The 26,132-nt window shown below is 44.2% G+C and overlaps 1 protein-coding gene across 4 annotated transcripts in view; it reads right to left on the reverse strand.

The window, feature by feature from the left end:
• Positions 1 to 1,298: 1,298 nt before the first annotated feature.
• RBBP6 (RB binding protein 6, ubiquitin ligase) overlaps positions 1,299 to 26,132 on the reverse strand; it is a 28,239-nt gene continuing 3,405 nt past the window's right edge. The window contains exons 2-18 of one of the 4 annotated variants that reach the window (XM_014272351.2): positions 23,600 to 23,699; positions 21,740 to 21,778; positions 21,065 to 21,101; positions 16,438 to 16,482; positions 13,987 to 14,075; positions 13,770 to 13,866; positions 13,090 to 13,229; positions 12,060 to 12,232; positions 11,102 to 11,205; positions 10,291 to 10,652; positions 9,375 to 9,468; positions 9,216 to 9,294; positions 9,082 to 9,127; positions 7,597 to 7,959; positions 7,149 to 7,250; positions 4,006 to 5,751; positions 1,299 to 3,311 (exon numbers count right to left, since the gene is read on the reverse strand). In XM_014272351.2, the coding sequence (XP_014127826.2) occupies positions 1,721 to 3,311; positions 4,006 to 5,751; positions 7,149 to 7,250; positions 7,597 to 7,959; positions 9,082 to 9,127; positions 9,216 to 9,294; positions 9,375 to 9,468; positions 10,291 to 10,652; positions 11,102 to 11,205; positions 12,060 to 12,232; positions 13,090 to 13,229; positions 13,770 to 13,866; positions 13,987 to 14,075; positions 16,438 to 16,482; positions 21,065 to 21,101; positions 21,740 to 21,778; positions 23,600 to 23,699 (5,207 nt within the window). In that variant the 3' untranslated portion in view covers positions 1,299 to 1,720. The remainder of the gene's footprint in view (positions 3,312 to 4,005; positions 5,752 to 7,148; positions 7,251 to 7,596; positions 7,960 to 9,081; positions 9,128 to 9,215; positions 9,295 to 9,374; positions 9,469 to 10,290; positions 10,653 to 11,101; positions 11,206 to 12,059; positions 12,233 to 13,089; positions 13,230 to 13,769; positions 13,867 to 13,986; positions 14,076 to 16,437; positions 16,483 to 21,064; positions 21,102 to 21,739; positions 21,779 to 23,599; positions 23,700 to 26,132) is intronic. The other 3 variants (XM_014272352.2, XM_005494514.3, XM_014272353.2) reach the window with 3 other exon arrangements.

A 26,132-nucleotide genomic window follows, 5' to 3' on the forward strand; every position in this document is an offset into this window, starting at 1 on the left:
GGAGGCGCGACAGCCATAGCGGAGCTATGGAAAAGAAACCCGAGGAATTTCGCCCCTCAATGCCCCATGGCTAATTACTGAACTCTCATTTACCTCTCAAAGGCACGGGCGCTGGCAGAGCTCGCGGGGGCATTCCCACGCAGGAGGAGAGGCGGTGTGGGGGCCCGGCGGGGCGGGCTGTGCCCAGCGTGGCGCGGAGCGCGCTGGATCCGAGCCGGGAAGCGGCGAGCGGAGGGAAGGAAAGCGGGTCAGGGCTCGGCAGCGGCGCTGTCCCCCCGTGCCCGCCTGACGTCAGCCCGGCAGCGGGGCAGCCCGGCCGGCTCTGCCGGGCTCGGCACGGCTCCTTCCTCCCCATCACCATCCTCATCCTCATCCTCATCCTCATCCTCATCCTCATCCTCATCCTCATCCTCATCCTCATCCTCATCCTCCTGCAGAGCCCTCCCGCCGCCGCCCAGGGGAGCCGGGCACGGCCCAGCGGGCGCTGCTCCATCGCCGTGCGCACCGACTCAGCCGTGCCCGGTCTGCCAGGCGGCACCACTCACCACGGGCTGTCCCCAGGGGCACCCGCGCTGCTCAAGCTCCCTGTCCTGCCCCTTCGCAGCCCCACACATCACTGAGGGGGCACCGCCGTGTCTAACACCGACCTAACAGTTCTGTTTAAAACATCAACACGTGGTGAGCAGCATCGGGAGAGAAAGTGCAAATTACAGCGAGTTTAACCCTGTGTGCAAATGTGTGCTGCCAGATTCTGGACTGGTTTTGGCTGGAAGGGACCTCAACGACCACAGAGCTCCAACCCCAATGGACAACAGCTCTGCAAACAAACCAGGACAAAGCAGCCACGTGGCAGCTTCGTGTGTGACCTTACCTGAAGCAGCCAGTGCCAGCACTGAGAGGGGCTGCAGCTTTGGGGCCATCCCATTTTCTACCCTACAAACCCCTACTCCTTGGCACACAGAGCAGCACACACCATCCCCAGCACCTCCTCACCCTCCACCAGGGAAGGTCCTGCCAGTTTTCCCAAAATTAAACCCCCCTGTAAGTTGTTTTTCCCACACAATAGTTCCCACCCAACTTTTTCTCTGGCACTACTGTTAGAATCCTGGAATGGTTTGGGTTGAGGGACAATAAAGCCCACCCAGTCCCACCTCTCTGCCACAGGCAGGGACAACTTCCTTCCATTACACCAGGCTGCTCCAGGCCAGGATCAACCTGGCCTTGGACACTTCCAGGAATGGGAAGGCTTGGGATGCTCCCTGCTCACGTGCAACTCCCACTGCAAATCTCACATTGGGTCATTTATTGAAAACTTTTTTTATTGTAATCAAAAAGTGACATAACAGGGCTGTAATGTATTCTGCATTTTATCCGCTGGTATTTGGTAACTGGTACCAGCTGCTTCTGCCAGGCAATTAAAAAAAACCCGAATGTGAAAATCTTCACAGTACAGTAAACTCCACCCAAAATAATTAACGGTGGTTAAAAAGAAGATGCCCCAGCAAAACCTTTCATGTTACATGGTCACAACTCACAATTCTGTACAAAATGTTCACTTTTATAAAGCTCTGATGTAAAAATCAAATAATCAAGCAGCAATATTTTAAGTGCAGCACAGGGTCTTTCATGTCATTATTTACAACGCTTGAAGTCGTTTACATTTTAACAAAGATCATACAGATGACTTAGTAATTAAGTCATTTTTTCACTATCTGTCGGTTTATGTCGTGACAGATTTCACTTTTTGGTCGTCTTTCTCTTTATCTTTGCTCTTCTTCGATTTTTTCTTCTTGTGTTTGTGTTTTTGGCTCTTTTCCAATTCTGTTTCATTTCCCATGTGTTTCTTATGCTTCTTATGTTTCTTGTGCTTCTTGTGCTTCTTCTTCTCTTTCTTCTTCTTCTTCTTCTTGCTGTCCTGACTCTCCCCTGAGCTGGCGCTGCTGCTGTGGCTGCGTGTCTGGCTCTCGGAGGGGCTGTGGCTGCGGCTGCGGCTGACGCTGGGGCTGCTCTGGCTCTGGCTCCTGCCCACCTCTGGCTGCTCGGCGGGAGCCGGGGCCGCCGCCTCCTCCTTTGCTTTATCCACAGCCTTTTCCTTCGCCTCTTTGGGCGTTTTCCCCGCAGCCTCCTCGTCCTTTGCAGACACGTTGCTCTCGCTGTCGCTCTCGTTGTAGTCTGGCACGAAGGCGGCCTCGTCGGTCTCGCGGGTGAGGTCGGACGAGAGGCGCGCGGCGCTGCTCGCCGGCGGCTTGGGCTTCGCCGCGCCTTTGTCGCTCTGACCCGCCACGTTCTCCTTCTCCGCTTTAACTTCTGGCGAGCCCTGTTTCACCGGTGGCTTATTCCCACCTGGCTCTTTCTCCTTATTGCTCTTGACTTCTGGGACATGCTTCTCTTTTTCCTTCTCTTTCTCCTTCTCCTTGCCCGGGTTTTTGTCCGGGGGTTTGTGTTCCTCAGCGGGGCGCTTGGGCTCGTGCGCGGCTTTGTGCTCGGCGGGCTTGCGCTCCCGCGGGGGGCTGTAGCTGCTCCGCTTGGCCTCCGCAGGGCCCTTCTTGGGCGGCTCCGCACGCTCCTCTCTGGGTTTGCTCTTCTGCACTGCTGTGGAGTCTCTGATCCGGGATGGGGAGTCTTTCCTCCGCGCTGATTCACTCTTCTCGTCTCTGCGCTTGGAACTCGAATGCTCCCTGCTGCCATCATGGTCAGTCTTCTTGTCCCGGTTGGGAGTGAAGTCCTTCGCAGCAGAGCCACGGCCACTGTCATGCTTCTCTGAAGATCTGCCATCTTTAGAAGACTGAGATACAGTTTTTCCATTTCCTTGTTCAACTGTGCGTTCTGAGTGCTCTTTTTCTGGCTGAACACTGCTCTTCCTCTTCTCAGAACTGTCCTTGTCTGACAAAGAATGATCCCGGTCTTTGGTTTTACCTTTTTCACTTGACAAGGAACTTTTTGAACTCTTGGCATCGTGTTGGGTGCTCTCATAACTTGTCTCTTTTGCAGCCTTCTGTATTTTCTCCAGAGGCTCTGTCTCCTTTTCAGTGTGTTTGAGGGGGTTTGGTGCCTTTGCACTCACAGGTTTGATAACACTGGTTGGTTTTCCTATAGCTGGGGGCACCTGGGTGGTGGATTTGATGTCTTCCTCTTCAGACTCAAAGTCATCTTTATCCCACTTGGACTGAGGGACCTGGATCATGATAATGACATCCTCAGCAGGGGCTGTTATGTCGTTGTTATACTCCTCCAGGGTCTTAATGACAGTTCGTTTGGTGTCTGGCTTCTCCTCAGGCTTCCTGACAGGGCTTCCCCCAGTGGAACTCGTGCTGGGAGGAAAAACACAGACATTAGTAACGGGATGCACACACAGCCAGCTCTGGGAACATTTTATAAACTGGCTTGTGTTTCAATTCTAAATTCTCAGCATTTTCCTTAAGGATGTTCAATTAAGGGAACAGACAAGAGAAAGGCTGAGTCCACTGGCTGAGATTATGAGCAATCAATTAATTTAATATCTTGCTACTATACATTTAATTAAGAAAGACACAAGATTATCAGATTGGGGACTGTCTGATCTGGTAATTCCTTCATGTCCTATTTCTCCCAATGGCAGATAAATTAGATATCCATTCTTCTTTCAACATGAAAGCAAACAATTATGGAGAGGTACAGACAGGCAAAGTTTTATCCTTATGCCCCAGTTCTTCCTTAGAAAAATGGACATTTAAAAAGCTTTTTAGATTACCAAGACACTATCTTAAGTCTTCAACCAATGTCTTGAATGTTTTGAGTTTGCATCACCAGCAAACGAACCCTACACCAGCTTCCTGTGCAGTACAAACTGCTCGTTCTCCTTAACAACAGCTGAGTTTGACCCATGTACAGTCTCATAAGGAAGATCATGGATTATTCCCTTGTTTAGCACAAATTTAGCTGTTCCTTTCCTTAAGCATGATAAACAACTGGAGGAGGGGAAGAGGAAAGAAAGAAAAGAAAAAGAACAAGAACTGCCTGAGGTACCTGGTGTAATCCACAAGAGTTGAGCTGGCGCCATCAGCTGCTGTCACTTTCCGCCTTGCTTTTCCCTTTGTTTTTTCTGCTTTAACTTTGCTGTTGCTGGGCTCAGGTTTCTCCACAGCTTCTTTTCCAGGTGGCACGTTTTCTCCACTCACAATCTTTTTTCCAGTTTCTCGGTTAAGTTTAATCTTTTTGGACGGGTTGTTAAGAAAAGCAGCTTTATCCTTTTCTGGGGTCCGCTCTCCTTTCTCCCCCTCGGGTTCAGCCTTCCCCTTGGGTGATGTTTTCAATTCTGCACTTTCAGGTTTATAGGCCTTTGCAGAAGTGCCCTCATGTTCTTTATCGGCCTTTTCCTCTGCTTTTCTTTTCCTTTTCTCAAGTTTGGCATCAGAAAGTTTGCTTTTCTCAGCAGGTTTCTTTGACTTCTCCTCCTTGCTGGAGGGCTTCTCTGCCTTGGCTTCTTTAGGGTGTTCTTTCTTTGCCTTCTCCTCCTTGGCTGGTCTGGTTTCTGGGTGGTCCTTTGTCACTTTGGGATGAGCCTTCCGTGGTGTACCAAGAGCCTTCTCATCCTTCTGAGAGGAAGAGGTTTTAACACTGTCTGTTTTTGGCAGCTCTTCTTTGACTTTTTTCACAGGAGGTTCCGTTCGAGGAGATTTTTCGCGATCGGGGTCCACCTTTTCCTGGGAAGCTTTAGCTGGCTTTGCCACACTGTCTTTCTTTGGAGCAGCCACCACTTCCACTTTCCGCTTTGTTTTCTCAACCTTTGCTTTTGGCTTATCCTTCTCTTTTTTCTCCTTTTCAGACACTGGTTTGAAAGCAATGGAATCCGCTTCCATGGGCTCATCCCTTACAGGGGTGGCATCATCCCTGCTTGGCAGCATGAACAGAGAGTCTGCTTTAGCATCTTCTGCTGGAACTGGCTCTCTTGGTTTTCTTGCCCCTTCTAACAGCTCAACGTTGGGAAATCCTTCATTCTCATCCCCTTTTCTTCTCTTCCGGTGTTTTTTATGTTTATTGCCTTTTCCATCTCCCAGTGGATTTTCCACCTCCTTCTCTTTTGATTTTGTAGGATCTTTGATGCCATGGCTCTCTCTCCCAGGCTTTTCAGGGTAGTTTCCAGCTACATTACGATTCCTGTGGCTCTGCCCAGCAGGATACTCCTCCCTCCGTCCCCGAGCATACGGTGAATTCTCTCGTCTGGTCCCAGGTGGGCCAAACCGTTCTGGAGAGAAGTTCTCTCTGCTCACTGGAGGCCGTGGCTGAGCGCCCACAGCATAGCCCTTGTAAAACTTCTCGTACCACTCTCTGTAGTTCCTCTCCCACTCTCTGTACCTCTCCTTCTCAAAGGGGTCTCTGAAGTCCACCGAGCGGCCGTAGTAGGCCTTCATGTCGTACGGGGGCACCTCTCGGTAGCGGTTGAAGTACTCGCGCTCGGCCTCGCCCTGCGGGACCGTCCGTTTGGTGGGGGACTGGCCCCGGAACACCGGGGACCTGGAGCGGGAGTGGTAGCGGCGGTACGGGGGCGAGCGGGAGCGCGAGCGGTGGTAGCCGTGCGAGCGCGAGCGGGAGCGGTAGTTCCGACTCTTCCCTTTGCCTCGTCTCTGATAGGGCGGCGACCGCGAGTAGGAGCGCGAGTGGGAGCGGCTGAAGGAGCGCGAGTAGGAGCGGGAGCGCGACGAACCTGAGCGTGACTTGGAGTAGGTGTATGAGCTTCTAGAGTAAGATGAAGCACTATAGGGAGACTTGGACCTTAAAAAAACACAACAAAAAAAAACCAGATGAAGTTAATTCCAAACAGTCTTTCTCCTCAAATCTTTTCCTCCCACATTTATTTTTTCTTTCCTCTCCACATGCTTATGTCAAAGCTTCTTTCAGCTGCTGACATAAAGCTACTGTGAATTGAAGAACTTGATAACACGTAAAAGTTTCTGCTCACAAGACAGAACAGCTGCTGCTTTGTTAGTGTCAGAACACACAGAAGGATCAGTCTACTTCCACTCACTCTATCACATGAGCTACCAGAGCTATGGACAGATTTCAGGTGGTTACACTGGCCTCTACTGGTATGGGAACATGCACATTTGTCACTACTCGGCAACCACATGCAGTACAAATCATTTTTGTTGCAGAAAGATGAAAAAAGAGCAAATCTGAGTGGCTACAGTGCAGAATCACACTGAGAAAACACCACGTAGCCTGAAGACAGCAAAGCCCAATGTTAAAACACCAGCTTGGTCTATTAACTGCACCCTTTTTTGGGAATTTGGACAGGATGCACAATCCCAATATTGCAAAGGACCTACAGACAGGCCTGTGGAATCCACACTGCCAGGCAGGTGTCCCAAAAACATCCTGCACATCCCTCCAACAATAACCAAGGCAAGTGACTGCATTGCAAGAAAAATCCCATCTAAAAGCTTCTACCCTCAGTCTCTAGTCACATGCCCCAGTGCCATGACTCTGGGAAAGCTCCTGACAGCACTGCTAACAACTACTCCTGCCCAAGGGATTTCTGGGGACAGAAAACAGCAGCTACCCTCAGGTTTTCTTCTACTGTTTTTTAATGAATCATTTCACATGATTCATATGTTCATTAGCATCATTCCTCCTCTCCAAGTCCCTCACCATTTTCAGATTTCCTTACAAATAAGTCTCAGCTTTTAATTCCCAAGAAAAATTTAACAATGTCACCCAACAAGTGAAAGCCCCCAGTCTGCAGTCTAGGTTCAAACATCTCATGTACCAACATGAGATGGACAAAAGCAGAAATGAGGATGATTTCTCTCACCTATCTCCTCCAAACTGCTTGGGCTGCTCAGTTACAATCAGAATAGCGAGACGCTGAAAATGCAGCCCTTACAGCTATTCTGTTCCTGGCCTCCTCAGCGCTGTCAGGCAGTGAAGGATACCACTGCAGAGATACCTTAGCAAGACAGATGCTTAGCGCTCCTCAGTGCCTGCTGCCCAACGCCAATTCAGTCACCTGCAGTCTCTGCCACACTGGAGCCAATAACTTGCATATGACACTCCTGTCACTGCTCATCCCTCAATCATCCAATCAATCTAACGACAGGGAGGTGGAGTGGAACTCCTCCTGATTCCGCTAGACAATCTGCTTCTCCATTACGGACATGTAAAGCAGTTACCTGGAAAACGAACGCCTACGCTCCTTTTGAATCTTTTTATATTCCATCAATTCCTTAGCAAAATCATTTGTAAACTCATCAAGTTTGGACTTTTTCTTTTCCCTGTTAAAATAAGTTTGACCTTTATTACAATTATAGTTTGACCTTTATTACAAAAGACATCAAGAAACAAAACATGGCCAATATGAGAAAATGTTTACTGCATGCAATGCAAAAGGTGAACATCCTATTTAAGCAAAAACAGTTCCTACAAGTTTTAGGAAAAGTTCTAGAATTACATTTGTCTTGGTTTAGCTTTGCATATTTACCATCTGCGATGAAACAGTATATTGGAAGAAACGCTATGTCACTTTTGCTAGGTCAGATGCACTTTAGCGTAACCGCAGTCCAATACGCTCCCCCGATACAGACATGAAAACAAGGCAACGTTAGTGAGCCAAATACTTACTCCTCTTTAAGCCTCCGTTGCTCTCTGTAAAACTCCTCCCTAGAGAGAGGAGGTGCTTGTGTCGTTGGGATGGTGTTTGAATGAGCCGCTGGCACTGCTGTTGGGACCCAAGCTGATGACATGTTTGCAGGAGCTGGGGGATATCCGGGAGGGGGGACAGTGTACCCAGCGGATGGAGGCTGCCCAGGTGGAAACTGAGGAGGAAACTGTGGTGGTGGTACCCCCGGAGGAAGAGGAAGAGCATGGGGTGGTGGAGGATACAAGGGAGGTGGAGGCACAGGCACAAAGACTGGTGCTGATGCTGGCAGTGATGGGGCCTGAGTCCTTTGGGCACGGTCACTGTGCGGGCGTCCTCGATTTGAACTTTAAAGAAACCCAAAAACACGTGTCACTGTTTGTCACAGCCTGCGCTGAGCGTACAGAGGAAAGCGAAGCGGCAGCACGGCGGGAGCACTCCTGGTTCTCACTGGTCTCCGGCTTTCTGTTCACTCGAGACTAAACTCAGTCCTGGAGCCTCGTACTTGCCTTGCACATCCTCGCCCCAGCAGCTCCCTCAGCCTTCTCTCCTTACACTCAGCTTTGGGACTGCGGGCGAGGCTGCCTTGAGACCCCCATCTCCCACGAGCCAAGCACCCACTGCTCCTCTGCCCCTCCTGGACACACCTTGAGCTCTGCACTCCCGGGCTTCCGAGCACTGCGCAGCAATTAACTCACCTCTCACAACTCCCTAACCTCTCCTACATTTGCCTCCTGAGCTCCTGCCTCGCGATGCATTGGCCTGTTCTTGTCCCTGAATTGTTTTTTTCTTGTTTACTGGATTTGAGATTTTAGATAATCTGGGGGACGGATGCTGGATTTTGTTTTGATATATCTTTCAGACTTTATAAAAACAATGACCCTTACAGACTGGCTGTAACAAATCTCTAACGAATGAAGGACTAATTTGACGCTGAGATAACAGATAAACAGGCTCCTCTCTCTAATGAGAAAAAGGAGCTTGGCACTTTGAGATGACTAAACTGCACAAATACAAAACTGTCATAAAAATAACAGCCTCTAATTTTTCAATAATTTGCTCAATCAGTATCAACTAAGTTGTTAAAGAAAGAACGTTGGAGGGTGATTTCTACTGGGAAATCAATTTCTTCAGCCCTATTCAGTCAGCAATCAAAAGGGTGCTTTTCCATTTGATCTTTTAATTACATTTAATTTTTATATGTAATTTAGGCTTCCCAAAAAGTGTTCATTAGTCAGAATCTTCTTTTCAATTATGTCCTGGAGTTTTATTTTTCAATAATCTTACTGTAAGCACAGGTCCCCTTTGTTAAAGTTAATTTAAATGAAGCCACTTGAAAATTAATTACCACTTGAATTCTCCACAACTATTATTTCATTATAAATCAGCTGTTGTCTAAGCGATGTGTTACAGATTAATTTACAACCGGTTACAACTAGTAATACATTCAATTTCTGTTGAATACTTACAGCTCCCAGCCTGGCCTGCGAAGTGCACCAGCTCTCATTGGATGACCTTTTGCAGCAGGGACAGGAAAAAAAAATCCCAGTAAGTTTATCTGAAGACAACTTTTTGGACAAAATTCTAAGTTCTAGTTTCTTACCAGTTGTAGGTATTGATTGTCCTTGAGGGCCCAGAAGACTTGGTATTGCTGGCTGTCTCAGTACAGGAACCTGATAGCCCTGGGGAATAAATGCAAACAGTCACAAAACAAGCTCTACTAGAACATAAGAATCATTGTATGTGATCAAATAAAATCTACCTTCTCTTCCAACAAACTGCTGATTGACAAAGGGGAAGATTTGGAAAGCTCAGCCGCAGTCATCAGAGCAGGAGGCAAAACAGCATCGGCATCACTACAAAAACAACACATTTTTATTATTGAAACACTGCTCTGAAGTGAAATATAATACATATTTTTAAATACAAAGTCCAAGGTGAGAAAAGGCTGATTTCACTAAATAAAAAACATATTTTAAAATAATCTTCACCAGATTTACACCTGTGAAATTGGCAGGCTCCAGAGGAAGCACTGCTAAAGAGTCTGTTTGGATGTTGGCTTTTAGTGAGGAAGCCCTCTGGAAAAATATTTGATTAAGCAGCACTTGAAAGGATGAGAATCCACATAACCCGTGCACTGAACCTCAGCTTTGGAAATGCAAGAACTGAAATTCCATTAGAAAACATTTCTGTGCTCCTCTGAATTGTGATCCTTGCACTGATGGCACAGCTGAGCCTAGCAGCCCTCTGGACACACTGGTTCTGTGCACAAGGCAGCAGGATTAAAGGATGTAACCCTAAACACCCGTAACAGACTTTTTCCATGAAAATATTATTTCCTCAGTAATAAAGAGAAAATAATGAGACACTAAGGTCTAATGGAAATAAATGGGTACTCTATGAATGGCTGGCCACTTCAAATCAAAGCCAATCCTTCCTTCAGGGCAAACCTGCGCTGAATGACTGGTAGGGGAACCTAACAGAAATACTGCCAAGAAAATTCTTGCATGTTCTGCTTACTGAAGTGTCCTCACTCCAAGTAAAAACAGAACCACAAGTTCCACAGTGACCTACAGCTTTCACTAATGATAGACTTTGCTAGCTGCAAAGCTCAAGAAAAATCTAACCTGAGCATTTTGATTTCTTTTATATTGCTGCTGATCTCCAGATCTCCTTACCGAAAAGGTCCATCTGGCTTTTCCCCACGGAGAGAGAGGGACACTGCCGGAGGGAGATCAGAGACAACCACAGAAGACGGATTGACGGGCAGCCCAGCTGCCATGGAGGGCCCGGGGCCCAGGGAGGAGAGGGCGGAGCGGGAGGCCAGCGAGGCCAGCGGGATCATGAGCGGGTCCTGCTGGCGGGCCATGGCCGGCCGCATCAGCGGCTGCAGGGTGCGCGTGATCGTCTGCCGCATCAGCGGCGGCGGCGGCGGCGGCGGGGGCGGCGGCAGCTGCTGCTGCTGTTGCTGCTGCTGCTGCTGCTGAATCTTACGGAGCCTTTTTGTGTAACCGGTTTCATTCTTGAAGTTGTTGACAGCCTAGAGGTAGGGAAACATGTTTGAGAAGGTGATAATAAACTTCAGTAGAAATATGAATATGAACAAAAGCATTTCTACAGGAAAATCACTGTGTGTTCCTGTAAGTGCTATTAATCCTAAACCAACTAACAAACAGCTATGAACACACCCTATGGAACTCTGGTATCAATGACTGGTTCCTCAGAGTCTCTGCATTAGAAGTACTTTGCTGTTAACACCCGATTTGAAAGTGAGGACATCCCATTAAAGACATGTGTATCCTGAATTTGCTAGATTGTCTCTAATGAGCAGTAGGCTTCTGTAAAAACAGATCATGTATTTGAAAAGTAAACTTAGTTTTGTTGAGTTCAGCCTTGCTTAAGGAGATCTAAATTAATATTTTCACCCATTTCAACTCTTTACAAATAGATTTTTCTAACAAAGAGTTCAGGCTAAAGTCACAACATTACCTGGCGCAGAAACTTGTTGGCGATTAAAGCATCAGGAGAAACATCTGTCTGATGGCAGGTAGGGCATGTGTGTTCCTCGGACTCCAGCAGTGCTGTTCTAATACCTGGGAATAATTAGAGTATTTAAGTAGTTTATAGCCAAACTAAGTAAACTTTTTCGTTCTCATTAATTACAAAAACAAGCATATGATTAATGGGGAAACATGGTCTTAAACCACAAGCATGGAGCTGTTCATGTTCTATAGTGGGAAAAACTGGCAGAGGAACAGGTTGCCCAGAGAAGATATAGCATCCCTAGAAGTGTTCAAGACTAGTTTGGATGGGGACTTGGAGCAAGCTGGGCCAGTGGAAGGCCAACTCAAACCACTCTGAAATTCTACAACAATTTCTAGCACACAGCAGAGGGTCAATATTTCATTGCGGTAATATGTAAAGATGCAGAGCAGACTGGCATGTGACAGCTCAATTGGTCTTTTTTCCACTCTAGTACAGCAAAAAGTCATTCCATGTTAATGAATAAAACACATTTTAAAAGACCACGAGGTTTGATTTCTGAAGGTTTTAACCAGCTCTAGGGAAGCATGTGGACGAAATGCCTCAACATCAGTTCTTTGTAGTCTGCAGTAAGTGCCCAAAGCTGGATACATAATTTTGCGTGAGGGAAAGGGCTGTGGACAAAATAAATGCATTCTATATCTAATACTGTAACCACCTGCACTAATATGCACTCCCCTCATCCTCTTCCCTCTGCAGGTAAAGAGGATTTAACTAGAAACCTAAGGAAGGAACAAAAGCTTTCTACCTTTTTTTCACCATCTACACAAGAAGAGTCTTTCCCTGCTCATGACACGCTGAAGTATTCAACAGAACTAACACAGCAATTTCCTTATCTCCTATTTCTGCTCTCAGAAGATCAAATTTGATGTCTGGAATTAACAAATTTGGCAGTAACACTTACATTCATCACAGTAACTGTTTCCACAGCAGGGAATAACAACCGCATCCGTCATTATATCCTTACAAATGAGACACAACAGCTCATCTGGAATAGGATCATCTTCTTCTGAGGAGGAGGATGGCTCCTCAGGTAGGAAGGGAGGCTTCTCCTTCTTTCCTATGGCATAAGCTTCCCTGGAAGTAGAGTGGGGAAAGCAAAAGAAAGAAGTTAAAGGGAAAACTCTTCCAAGTTTTGAATTTTATCAAAAAAAAGACAATATGTGGTATTCTTCTCCCTCTCCACTGGCCTTCCTAAATACAGCTGTTTAGTTTGAGCTACTTTTCTATAGCCCTACCATAAGAAGAGGGAGGGAGGAATTCTCCTGCAGAGCTATCCAGTTCAGTGGATCAGCTAAGAAATCAGTTCAGACTAGAAAAACATTTGACAGCTTATATCAGGTGACATGAATCTCCTTTGCCAGAGGCTAAATGTAAATTGGAGGCTCAGGATAAAGCTGGTATCCCAGCAATGACATTCTCCAAGTGAAAGAAGTCTGTGTTACAGCTTCCAAAAAAGGACATCCAGGTGAGAAAACCAGAAGGGCTACCAAGAGTATTTTAGAACAGCCACTGTGCTCAGCACACACAAGTATTTTCCTAGTTTATAGCAAGAGGAAAAATTAAGCCTGCTTCACATCTGAGGGAGGGAGTCACAGTCCAACAGCTGCTTTATTATGTTTTACATGAAACCTTTGAAAGACAAACTAGAATCAAAAGGAGTTCCCAGAGAGAATAACCCCAATTACAAATGCTGCTGGAATGTTCTGCAGAAATAGTCTCAGCACACCCCATGTTTAACCAGCTCCCAGGGGTGTAAGGACCTCCCCCTTTGTTGTTAGGCAGCAGCATGGACTTTAAAACTGAAATCCAGTGCCATGGCTTCCTCCCCACATGTCCAGGTGCTGGCCAATGTGGCTGCACCGCCACTCGTGCATCTCTGCCTGGTTTCTCCCATTCCCCTTTGGGATCAGTCCAACCAATTCCATACTTACGCATCTATGGTTGGAATTGCATATTTCCCAGTGTTGGTCAGCATGGCACCCTTTGTGTTGGGGTCCTTCACCTCCATCATAAAACTTCTTGGAATTCCTGTGCTTTTTTTAATTCTGGGAACAGACTCGAAATTTTTGTCCTGTTAAGAAAGGCAGACGTATCTCAAGAACCACACTGAAAATGAGATTTCAGTGACTATTTTAAGCACAAAAACCTTTAACCCTCTCCTCTTACCTAGTGTAAGGGACTAAAAATACTCTTTTCCCTAAGTGAATGCAGCCAGGGTGTTCCAGAGGCTGGAACAATGTTTTGAACTCATTGACATTCTTTGGCTTAACTACAGATTCCTTAAGGGTGAAATCCCTCAAACTGGCTCCTCCTCCAAAGGGCAATTCAGAGGGAGCTGGACTCAGGGCTTGGAGAAACTTGTTTTGAGATATTTCTAGCATAGGGATTCACAGAAAAGATCTATGGGAATATTTAGTGCCTCTGACCTAACAAAAAGAAAATTTTACAATTCCAGGTTTTTCTTAAATCCAAAGGGTTTTGCAACACTGCCACGTAACCTCTGTACTTCACACCAAAATACACAATTCTTACAGTGAATATTCACATTTGTTATGTAACTCTCCAGATAAAAATTAAAAACTGAGCACCCCCCAAGGCCCCCTAGTCTTACCCCATTTGTCGGACAGTTCTTTATGTAGTGCCCAGGTTTGCCACAGCGAAAACAGGTGTAGGAGGGTGGAGGTGGCCCCACGGGTTTCTTCATGTAACTGCAAGTTTTTGGGGAAAAAAAGGAAAAGAGATTAATGTGTCTCTCTTATTTAAAACAAACCAGCTCTACAATTTTTACATCAACTTCAAAGAACGAGTTCCATGTTAGCAACACTTACTTGACTGGATCATATTCATGGCCAGACTGTGTCATCATAGCTTTTATTTTATCCTCCTCGGAAGCATTGGCTTCAGCCAGATTGGCAGTCTGTGCAACAGGTAATTATTTGACACACACATTAGAAACACATTTAAGCCCACACAGCCCAAGACAACACCACTCATCCAATCCTGTAAAGAGCAGCACTACGCTAACTGAGCTTGCATGAGAGCAGCTGCTTATACCAAACAGATTTGTGCTGAAGATGGTCTGGGGAGTCCTTATGCCATGACATGATGTTTATGTGCCTGAGAACCTACTAGAAAAGAGCACTCTTGGGCACTCAAACCTTAGGCTCTGTTTGTACCTTACAGCAAGACTTGTGTAACCAATCCAATTTCCTTCAGATGACTGAAGCTATGTGTAGATAAACAACAATATCCAGTATTTTTAATGCCGATTTTTAAGCTCCAGACTATATTCAGGAGAAGCTCTCCACTGGACAAGGAAGATGGATACAAGCAGCATTATTTACATTTTGTAGTATTAAAAGGACACAGAACTACAGAGGTGGAGCAGTTAGGTTTGTTTGCTGAAACTCAGCTTCAGACATACAAGTATTAAAAGGACTAAAGGATTTTACAAACTCTCAGCAAGGCAGAATTCTTTACAGCAGAGATTTGCCCAGCAGGAGCTGCAGGCAGTGCAAACTGCATGTTCCCCCTCCTAACTTCTTCCTGTGATTTAACTAGAGTGAAGACTATCTTAGTTTTTTTCCAGTTGACTATGTCCTTTTAACACACAAATTGTAATATAAACCTTCTGTACAACTAGACCTTCAAATTACTGAAGTCAGCTGATTTTTAAGTCATATTTGTTCAAATGTTTTTATTACACACTAGTCCAGATACAAGCAGGGTCTAAGGGAGTGACTGTAAATGACTTGGGCCTTCAAGCACCTATCACTCAGCTCAAGCACTCATGGTTTGGTTTTGTATGCATTCATTCACAAAAGCAACCAACTAGTTTCAACATTTTATTAAATGGTTGTTTCATATACACAGTTTCTCCACAGTAACAGAATCCGGATCGCCAACTATGAAATCATTTCCATTAACAGTTACAGAAAGCTTTACAGATAATACTTGACTAATTTGTTTGAACCCAAACGGTTTACAAAACACATCCAAAAGCCACAAACATTAGTAGGAATAGACCAAAATTCAAATATGGCATTTCATACATAGTAATAATCACCAGAGAACTGTTAACACATTGCCTCCGTGCTGAGCCGGGCTGCACTAGAGCCATTAGAGGGAGTAACAGTGCTGAGCCACTTGGTGTCATCTTCCTGCCATTTCTGAACTACTTCAATATCCTCAAAAGCTTAAATGTGTACCCCACCCCTTGGACAGCTTTGCACACTTTAGAGTAAAACTTCACATGAGGTTACAGACCCGAGGACACATTTAGGGACAGCACTAATGGGGACCAATTCTCTGGGTGGCTACCTTCCAAACTAGAGATATTTATATATAATGGGGTTTTTTTTGGCCAAATGTATACAATTTAATTTCTGTAGCGAAGAGGGGAAAAGTTACCAGTGGGAAGAGATTTCTTTTTATTAGAAATGAACTCCAGCCTTTATCTTGCTGACAAAGAACTAGCTGCTCTGCCTCAGGCCCTGCCTACTCTACTGGCTGTAGCTTTAGGGACTGGTGGTTGAGCACTCGGCTGTCCACACAGTGCAGTCACTAGTGCTTTCCCAGACAAATTACACATTGGTGAGCAAAAATGCAAGCAGTTCCCGAGCAAAACATGGCATTACAACAGTTTCAAAAGGTCACAGCTGCTCAGATGCCACACATACACATTGGTATATTCCTATAAACAATGAGGTACATTTACACAATTTACACAGTCTGCGTTCAAACAAATTAGATCGGGTTGTCCACTGTATAGATCCCACAATTTATGGAATTGTGCAGCATTCAGAGAATGGGTCTGTAACTATGACTAGGGATTCAAAAATAGCCATGCAATTGTCCATGGTACAGAACCGCTTCTCTTGTGGTGGTCACACCCCCCTGGAATGTCCGTAACTTACAGCCAATTAAATTCTTCTGCACAAACTGGGTTAGTTTCCAACGCAAAATTAATGAAACGTATGAAAAACGGTAAAACAGCTTCTGAAGAGCTTCTTCTTTGTGTCTTGAGGATGAGTAATACTGCAACATTATGCTGAGGCTGATAAGGTACTCCCCTTCTATCTTCCCAAACTGGGAACTACTCTTTACAGGATAGTATCAAAATATACACACATTTTAAAGTTAAAATAAATACTTTAAGTTAATAAAAATTAAAGAGGGCTTTCAATTACAACAATTATTCACCAATAGGTCACAGTATCAATTTAAAAATAGGAAGCAAACACTTTTTAAGTATTTTACAAGAATATATATATATATACCTTAGTAAGCTGGGCCAGAGAAATAGATGCAGAAGAGTCATCAATCTGTTCACAAAAAATTAAACACATATTCAAGTTCTACAGTCAAAACACAACAACAGTTAACCTCTACTATAATCTGAATGCCTGCACTACATTCCCCTGAGTGTCACCCAAATGAAATCCCAACCCAGTGTAATTTGTATTTATTCAAAACAAAGTCCAAACCTATGATGGCTTAATAGTATCTATGTGCTTATGAGAAGAAATTAAAATAACCAACCCCACTGGAGATCTACTTATTGCTCAGAATATCTCAGAGAGGGACCTCTTTCAAAATAGTAATGGGAAGTTGTCAATTTTCAGCTAAAAAGGATTTAAAAAAATATTTAAGTTTAGTTGAGGAAGAAGTATCACTCCAGGTAACATAGTATTAGTGTAGTTTGCAAATGAATGAGTGAATGTCTCATCATTTCTATATGCACACAGTGATGATTTTGTGAACCCAGAGCTGCCTGGCAGAATGAAGGCCATCCCCAGCAGCCCCAAAACACACTCTGCCCCTCCTGTCAGTACCCAAATAAACCCAAATACAAGCCAATTTAGAACAGCAGCCACAACCTGTCACTTCTGGAGAAAAGCCAACTGCTTAAATAATTTAAATAAAGGTGTTTGTAATGACAGAGTAGACTATAAAAATTTAAAAACTGATTTCTTGTATGTTACTAGACCATAGGCCCCACCACCCAAATCAATGAGAATTTAGATGACTCCTGGCAATCAGACCAAACCTGATCTTTAATAGCAGCCCAGTACTAAATGAACAAAGGAAATTGCAAAGCATATTCCTGATGAAAAAAACATGGATTCAGAGCACAAGCCTGGAATTTTTGTCTCCATTTCTCTCCTCCCAGTTGCCTATGGAACAGCTCTCAGGAATGACATCCTCAGGCTAGAAGCCAGACAACTAGTGCTGAAAAGCAGTTTTGCCAAAGTAGAAAGGTTAACTCGATCTAGTTCCTTCTGCAGTATATTGAATTTTATCATGCCACTAGAAGCACTTGAGCTAGCACAACAGTACCAGAAAGATACCTGAATCACTGCTTACTACATCTAACCTGCTCAAAAACATAGAATAAAAGTTCACAATGTGAACTGAACAGCTCTCCAAGAAGTCACTAAACAGGTCAGCAAAGAGATTAAAACCTTTCCTTAAAAAAAGTCTTGTCCTTTGCTACCTAATGTAGTAGAGAATTTGAGGAAACAGTTTTAGCAGACTGGGAAAAGGTATTTCCATGCACAAGATGATTCCTCACACCACTAAGTTGTTCCTGTTCTGTGTTTTCAGGAAAGTACACACAGTATCCCTGCATTACTGACTAAAGAGCTCTTGATGCTTCGAGACTAAAGTCTTCTTCCTTTGAAGAGGAACACAGAGATCTAGACAAAAAGACCTTCATTCCACTGCAAGCTGTACCACAAGATTCATCTCTCCTTCCTTCCAGAATGCTTTGTACCTACTTCTGTTCAAAAGGAGGTCTGCACAAGCATTTTGAAGCTTCATCCTCCATATGCCACTCTTTTACACATGAAAAAGCAGACCAGTGTTCTCTCAGGGCAAGCACAGCTATAATTTTGTGTTTTTTTCAGAAACAAACAAGAAATGAGGAAAGCTTTAGCATTAAATGGTCTAGTACCGACCAGGAACTGAAACACAAACAGTTAATAAACTATTAATTCTTCTGTTTTTTCAGGAAGCTGCTATTATACAGCCTGCAGGCAACAGTCTAATTTCTTTAAGGAGGTGATATTGAACAGTTACCAGAAGGAGCATACAGATAGTTAATGTACTCATCAGTGCATTTGCCCATGGCCATCCTTCAACCATCTTATATTTTCTCCAATTTTTTTCCTTTTAGATCTCTACTGAAGTATTTCCTGGCAGTCCCTCAAAATGGTCAAGTAGAAACAACATCTCTATGAATTTGCAGGCAACCCTAAGATAACACTGCAGAAGTATTGTTAAAAAACCGAAACACAACCCAGAAAAAGTAACCCCCAAACCCTAAACTCGACAGCTGATGTTTTAACTCGCATGTCGTGCAGCAGACTGAACAGAAACTAACAGCAAGCCAAGTGGGCAAGAGGACAGAAAAGAGGAGGAAGAGGCTGATCTCACTGCTGGAGCGCTACACTCCCATGCCAGGGCCTTCCCCAAAGCCAAGCCTGGCTACACACAGGGTCAGCCAGGGAGGCTCCGGGTGTGCCCCTGGCGCTGACCCCACGAGCACAGCTCAGCCCTGCCAGCCTCTCCCAGGCACCCACACCGACCCTGCAGCACAAAGGCTCCACGCCCTGCTATGGCTGCCCAAGGCTGGGATGGCAGCTGCCACAGCAGCATGACAATGAAAAAGTACTAAAAAAAAGAAGCTTTTGTGCATCCATTAAAAAAAGAAAACTGATTTTAACTTTGCAGCTTTACTCTCCATCAATAACTGACAAGATTCCTAGTGATTTACTCCAACTGCACAAGACCCAGCTTCTGCTCTGAAATACATGCAGAAATATTTGTGTTTAAAAATTAAAAAAAAAAAAGGCAAACAATCCCCCCACCAAGACCTGATTTAACTTTAAGAATAAACTTTAAAAATAAACTTTAAGAATTTGTGTTCCTAGCCCCAGAGGCTGCTGAGGCTGCAGGGCTTTTCCAGTGAGAGGGCCTGTACAGAGGGATTCAAGGCTTCCACCCTCCCAGACCAGGGACAGTCAGAGCACACCAGGGAATGGCTTTGCTTTTCCTTTCCTGCTGTTAGTTCTCACTCACACTGTTTTCCCTCCCACTCTGGGATTTCTCCTTTTTTCTTTTTGACACATCTACGTTAGCTTATGGTAAGATGTAATACAGACATGCCAGGGAACACACGAGGCTAAAAGAATGTTAACTTTATTTATGAACATGTGGTTTGTGTTTATACACATGCTAGTAAACAAAAAGAAAAAGAACTGTTTTCAAGAAATAAAAACCCATCTGAATTAGATCAAATACTATAAACGTGGTTTACATAAATGCATTACATTAACTGCTAGGGTCACTGGGCCAGTGCAACTAACTCCAACTCACAATGAGAGGCATTCATCTCCAAAAGGAATTGCAATCAATCAGCAACACAATTATGGATGTTACATTTAGTGGTTTTAGACCTACACACAGTAAGTTTGCAATTTGAAGTTGATTGTTTCCATGGGAACCAGAGGCTGCATTCTTCCCAGAACACAGCCCCAGAGTTCAGGAATTTCTAGATTAAGTTATCCTAATAGCTGATCAAGTGATCAGATCCAATGATCCAGGGTTAGTGTAATGCCTCACACCAGTCTAGTGAAGGAGAAGAAGTTATACTTAAAATAAAGATAAAAAATAAACCCCACCAAATAATACTTTGATTCTCTAAGGACTATTGGAAAAGCACAGTTGCACACAGTACTGACCCAAGTGGCACATTAAGATCTAGCCCATCACCAGGCACGGGTTTCCGTGTGGGATTATATGTCAGCAGCAGTACAAGTGTTTGCAAACCTGAAGGAAAATGCTGCCCCCTTTTCAAATGTGAATTCCAAGTGGTGGTATACTAAAGAAAGGCTTAACCTTTGGGAATTACAGCAGCAGCCAGCCCTGGAGTCACCCAGACCCAAAAATGTGCTGCAGGCAGAAGTTAAGAAAAGTGACAGGGATTTCACTCCCAAATGCCCCAGGCTCTAACTTGGTGCCAAAATTTGTGTTACATATTGTCATTTGCAGACAAACTGCTGAACTAAACTGCTTTATCAGATAAAGGGGAAAGAATCAAATGCAGAACTTTAGAATACCACTCTGTGTAGCAGCAATATTGAAATTCACGTCAGGCTGTTAAAGACATTTCTGCACTCAGGAGGGCCCAAACAATATCACTTCAATTACACAGTTTCAGGAACAAATACCCAAATATTTAAGGACATAAGAAGGAATCATTTAGCTGCACAGAACTGTCCTGAAAACATCTGGGATATGCTGGGTTTGGTATTTGTTTGAACCCCCAAGTCAAAAGTAAGGAACAGCACCAAGTTTCACAATAATGATTTCTCAGTGGTTTTTGATAACATTTTCAAAAACCATTAGGCAAAAAAAAGGTATTTAAAAACAAAAGCTAAGTGATACAATGTGAAAATGGCAAAAAATACACTCCAAACAGTTTTTATTGCAAGAAACAAAAAGCACACAACAACCTATACAAACATACATATCACTAGCTATAGACAGACAGATGTAGAACATGGCACCATGTTCAGTGTGCAAACCTCGAGCCTACAGGATCTGGAAACGATCATACATTATCTGTACAACACAGAGTCATACAGGAGAGATTCTGGCATATTCAATATGAAATACAATGCATTACTAGGCACAAATACCAATATTCACATTAGAACTCTGCAAATGATGGCATTACCCAGTTTTTACTATGCTGAATCAAATACAAAGTATTTACAACATACACTAGGTTTTACTGGAAAATATATTAAGTTAACGTTTGGCAAATTAATAAAAGGCTGCATTGTTTAGAACTAAGTGCAGTGTGTAGGAAAAAAAGTGTGAGATTGTGTTTTTACATACTGCTTTTGATGTCCCACTCACTGGCTCACTTCGACTTCTAGAAGAAGAAATAAAGGTGATCAGAATTTAAAACAAATCATTTGTACCCGACACAAAGATTCCAGAACCTGAACATCACATTATGCTCCAATTCTCTAGCAAATATAGACATTTATTTGTAACATAAACTGTTCTCTCTTGGTACATTTGGTGCAACTAAAAAACTCCCCAAAATCACATTTCTACATTGTCACAAATTACTCAAGACTTACAGATCTAGAACACAACAGTGCAAGAGGAAGTCATGAGACATTTTGTCTCTGCTCTCCAAGTATCAAATCCATGTGAAGTCTGTACTAGAGTTCTGTGTTCTCAAATAATCAATCACCAAAGCGTGGGGCAGCTTTGGCCAACATGTACATCCCTGGAAAGGCACACAGGTACCAGGTACAGGGCTTCAGTTTCTGTGAAGAACAGTGATAATCTACAAGTGCAGGTTTGCTCAAGTGAAAAACAGTCACGTGACAAAGGGGCAACATAACAGTGTCAGCAGCACTGAACAGGGCTAGAACAGTGTTGCTTTGTGGAAGCCCAAGCACTGTGTTCAGAGATCTACTATATTTAGCCATCAAAGTGCCAAAATATTAAACATGTTACATATGCTATATTGACTAAAAGTAGTAGTAGAAATGTCACCTGAAAGTAGTTTCTAGGATTTTGTGCGATTTAGGAGTCCTGTGACAAAAAAAAAGGTCTTAATTGCCAGAATTTGCTATAAGAGAATCTTGAATACGTTACAATATTTTAGGAAATATGTATTACATTTGAAAACTTGCTGAGATTCCACATACTCGGTGGTGTGGACCTGCATGCTCCTTATCATGAACCACACATGCAGCCACTGAGAGAGCTAACAAACAATCCACGCATCATCCAAAGAGTCCCATGAGCAGAAGCAATGCAAAGGCTGCTGGGGAATTTACATGCCAATGGAGAGGCTCAGCTTCCTGCCACTGCTGAACACCCCCAGGCTCCCAATTATACCTCCTGAGGGTGAGGAGGTGAGGAAATACTTTGGATTACCACACAATAGTTGCTCCAGCCATTTACTGCAAGGTGAGCAGTGCCTTTCTGAAGGCCTCTCACCATCCCAGCAGACATTCCCCATCCCCAAACATTAACCACCCTGCCAGTGCTTTCTGCAGTGTTTCCAGCTGGGGAACAGAAGGCTCATCTGCCTGGGTAATTTTCAACTCCACCACAGCAGTGCTGTTCTTTGCTGATCCCCCACAGCAGTAGTGACAGAATCTTTGCTGCCAGCTTTGATTCTCTGGAGGGCTTTACAGCACCAGGCAAGGTGCACTGGCAGGACAGCACTCAGCGAAACGAGCCCCAAAGCAAGGCTGTGTTTAGAGGCACAAAGCTGGGGGGCAGAATCCCGAGGGAGAGCTGGGAAGCACTGCACCAGCTCCTGCAGTAACATGCCCCAAGGTTACATGCAGAGCCACATCCATTCGGGGATTTTGCTTGCAAATGGTTCATGGGTACCAGGATGCTGCTGTATTGTTTGTTCAAGACACACTGTAACTCCTCAGGGTACTTTCCTGAGAACCAACATTAGAAAGACATGGAAAAACCACAAGCTAATAATATCTCCTGCTGGTGGTGAAGAGGCACGGCTTTAAGGATCTGGACAGTAGGAAAACATCAATGCAGCCATAATCCTGGAGTCAGGATTGCATTTGAGTCTCTGTGATTTTAATCAATACTGAGGACAGAGAATCAGGTGTAAACCTCAGAAATACAGAACTAAAATACGGAGCACAGATCCCAGCTCGGGTACAGACGGACTCAGAAAGGTACCCAGTACATTTGGTAATGTGTTAAACTACTTCTGAGATTTGACTTTGGACAGGATTAACGGTTTACTTCATGGTACTTGCACAAAAGCCAATACCCTTTAGGGTATGGTTCTTTATCTCTTGCCCCAAACAAATACTGTGTGTTTAGGAAACACACAGGAGTCACTTAGGAATGAAACTCCTTGTTTGCATGGTTTACCAGCTGGCAACCCTTGGTCTTTCCTCTAGGACTACTATATAACCCCCCCATGTCTGAGGCAGAAAAATACCTGTCATATCCTGCCCCACCTCCCCCAAATGCAAGTGACAGTCCAACACCCAGAATCAAACTCTTTTGAGACGTGAACAAATGCTAAGTTCATGAACGTGTACCTGCCTTTGTCAAAAAGGCAGACACATATTTTAAGGAATCTCCCCATGTAGAGGAAACAGGAATTTCAGAAAATTTGAATCTCAGAAAAATAAACTCCAAACCAAGCTCAATAGAATCATCTCCAAAGTTACCACTGCTGGTGTCTGAACACCAAAATCTAAGTCTCCTTTGGGACAGACACTTTGAAAGCTACCCCATGACTGCAAACACCAGCAGCAGTTTTAACAAGCAAGTTACAAGCCCAGTGCCTCTGCAAGTGCTGTCAATAACAAGGTGGGCACACTGACCCCTCCCAAACAAGAGAATGTTTGCAGTACTTACATAACGTATGTTTTGCTGGTAGCTTTAACTCCTCCAATGGGGATTCTCCTCACAATCACCGATGAGTTCTTGGGAATCAGAGCACTATCATCGGTGTACTCTGGAAACAACATCAATACAGAAAAAAACATTAGTCAATTTGTAAGAATGTATTTAATAGGTAATTACAGAGCACTTTCGAGAATCCCGTTACAGATCTAAAAGCAAAATTTTATACATAACATCAAGCTTTCACCCTCTCAACACACCAGCTTGTCACGGAATCTTCAGGTTTGATTATCAAGCACAAGCAGCAAAACCATTTTCAGTTTTTAAAGTTAGTTTGAATGCTAGGAGCAAAACGGTTTCAAATTACACTAAAGCAGAGTCTGATAATTCATGAGGTTTTTCCCTGATCTGTTTTAAGCTGTTTTTGCTTCTGTTTGGCTATGAAACCAAGAAATCTTTGGAGCAAAACAAACCAAAGCTGAGCCTCACCTGCATAAAACAGACTGTAAAGACTGTGAGTACTTGTCCTGAACAAACCAGGCATCAGCTAAAGCAGGGAAACTCTGCAGCACTCTTAATATGCTTTCAGCTTGTTAAGTACACCTGACTCCCCTCTGCTGCCCTGCTCAGGCCTGACAGAACAGCAGAGGCACCAGCTCTGTGCTTGGAGCTGCACGGTCCCCAAGCAGGCTGGGCAGCTGCTCAGGGCCTGACAGAGAAATGCAACTGAAACCGACAGCGCTGGAGTCTGGAGCACAAACACTTGGGGGTTCTGAGCTGCTTTCACAAGCAGGACAGAAGGGGCTCAAAGTAAAGTGGTACCTCCTCCCTTAAGCTCATGATCCAGTCTGAATTAACCAGACACAAGTTCTTTCCACTCACTCTCTGCAGAGAAGAGAGACTCAAACAAAATGACTTCTGAAGTCTTGAAAAGCCTTTGGAAAACAGCATGTGCCTGGAGCCATCCCTGCTCTGCCTGGGCCTGTACTGTGCTGGTTGTCTGAAAAGAAGAAAAGCCCCTTGACCTTTTACATAAGGCCCAAAGAAAAATCCAATTCTCAGACACTTTGAATAAACTTAAAATGCAAAGCCCTCTTCATAAGAATGGTTTTTATACGGAACTTACAGAGGCTGTATATGACTAAATGTTGCAAAGCACCATGAGAAGTCCTTCCCTGCGATGTGCCTGCAGTGTTAGTTATTCCAATCCTTTACTCTGCAGACTGAATCAAAGCACTGGTCTGAAACCTAGTACTGTTATGTATCTAGTCAAGCTTTGTCGGGATGAGTTTGCTCAGTGATCACACACAAAATACGAGTATCTCACAATTTATGCTCAATTTTTCAGTATATTATTCCTACAGGCAGGAACCTCCCTTACACCAAAACATACCGAGCAGAAGACATCACTTCAACCATGAAATTAAAGTTTTACTTCTATTTCCAGCTAACAGAACATTTCTTCAGAAAACTGAGAAATCATTTAGCTGAAACTAATTCCTGATCGTCCCCCCAGGGAACCGAACAGCGAGACTCCTCTGGACTGCAGAGCAGATTAAAACTGTGGGTGAAAGGACTAGCAGTGACAGAAACAGCAGCTCTTACAGAAGCCACATCCTGACACAAGCCCTCGAGCTCTGCTCCTCACACAGCCACCTGTCAAAGAGGCCACAGCAGGACTTTCTGATGGACAAGGAGCTCAAGCAGCGCTGAGGCCGAGACAAACACCTGGAAGATGGTGCCAGCTGCAGTTCTGGAAGCCCAGAGCAGCTGTTTCTACTTGTGCCTGTCCCTGTCTCTCCATGAATCCACACCTCAAGGTGAGCAGTGAGGCCACCTCCACACAGCTCTGCTCACACGTGTCCAAGCAGAGCTCCAACAGAAACGCTCCAAGCTGGAGGCAGCAGCATTGTTCATTCCCATTCCCATATAGCTCAAACTTGTTTTACCACCAGTGACGGCCAGGAAGTGGCTACTGGAATTTCTCAATCTGAGCTGTGATTATAAGTACCCAACTAACACAAAATGACTGTAAAAACAAAGAAAAATCTGGACATTAAAGCTTAGAGCAGAAGAGACACAACAGTCTAAAACTTGCTGTTTATCCTACAAGAAAATAGTAGCTTGAAAGAGTCCAGATTAAGTATTTCAAGGCATGAATGGAGGCAAACTAGTTAGTCAGCTGACTGCTGCCTCACACTGACACAGAAATCCGACATCAACTACTGCATCAGTGTCCACAGCCTTCTTACAGCTAGGTGCAAAGAGCTCAGATTTGCTGGCAAGTTTATGCTGCTTCATACTGAATGAGAAATTTAAAACCCCCACTTTTTAATTTATCTATTATAAGAATTTCTGCTAGTCTTAATAATTTGTGTTTATGTATGCTATAAGCAAGTTACTGACAAAAGTTCCCATGTTATTTTCTGGCCTGCTTTCATTCATGGCTTTATCTGCCAGCATTGCCCAAACAGCCTGAGCACTCTGAGAGGTTTTTCACTCAGGTGGAGTACAGAACTCACCAGGAGTCCTTGGAAAGCAAGCC

Source organism: Zonotrichia albicollis, chromosome 16 (assembly GCF_047830755.1).
Source record: "Zonotrichia albicollis isolate bZonAlb1 chromosome 16, bZonAlb1.hap1, whole genome shotgun sequence".
Classification (NCBI taxonomy): domain Eukaryota; kingdom Metazoa; phylum Chordata; class Aves; order Passeriformes; family Passerellidae; genus Zonotrichia; species Zonotrichia albicollis.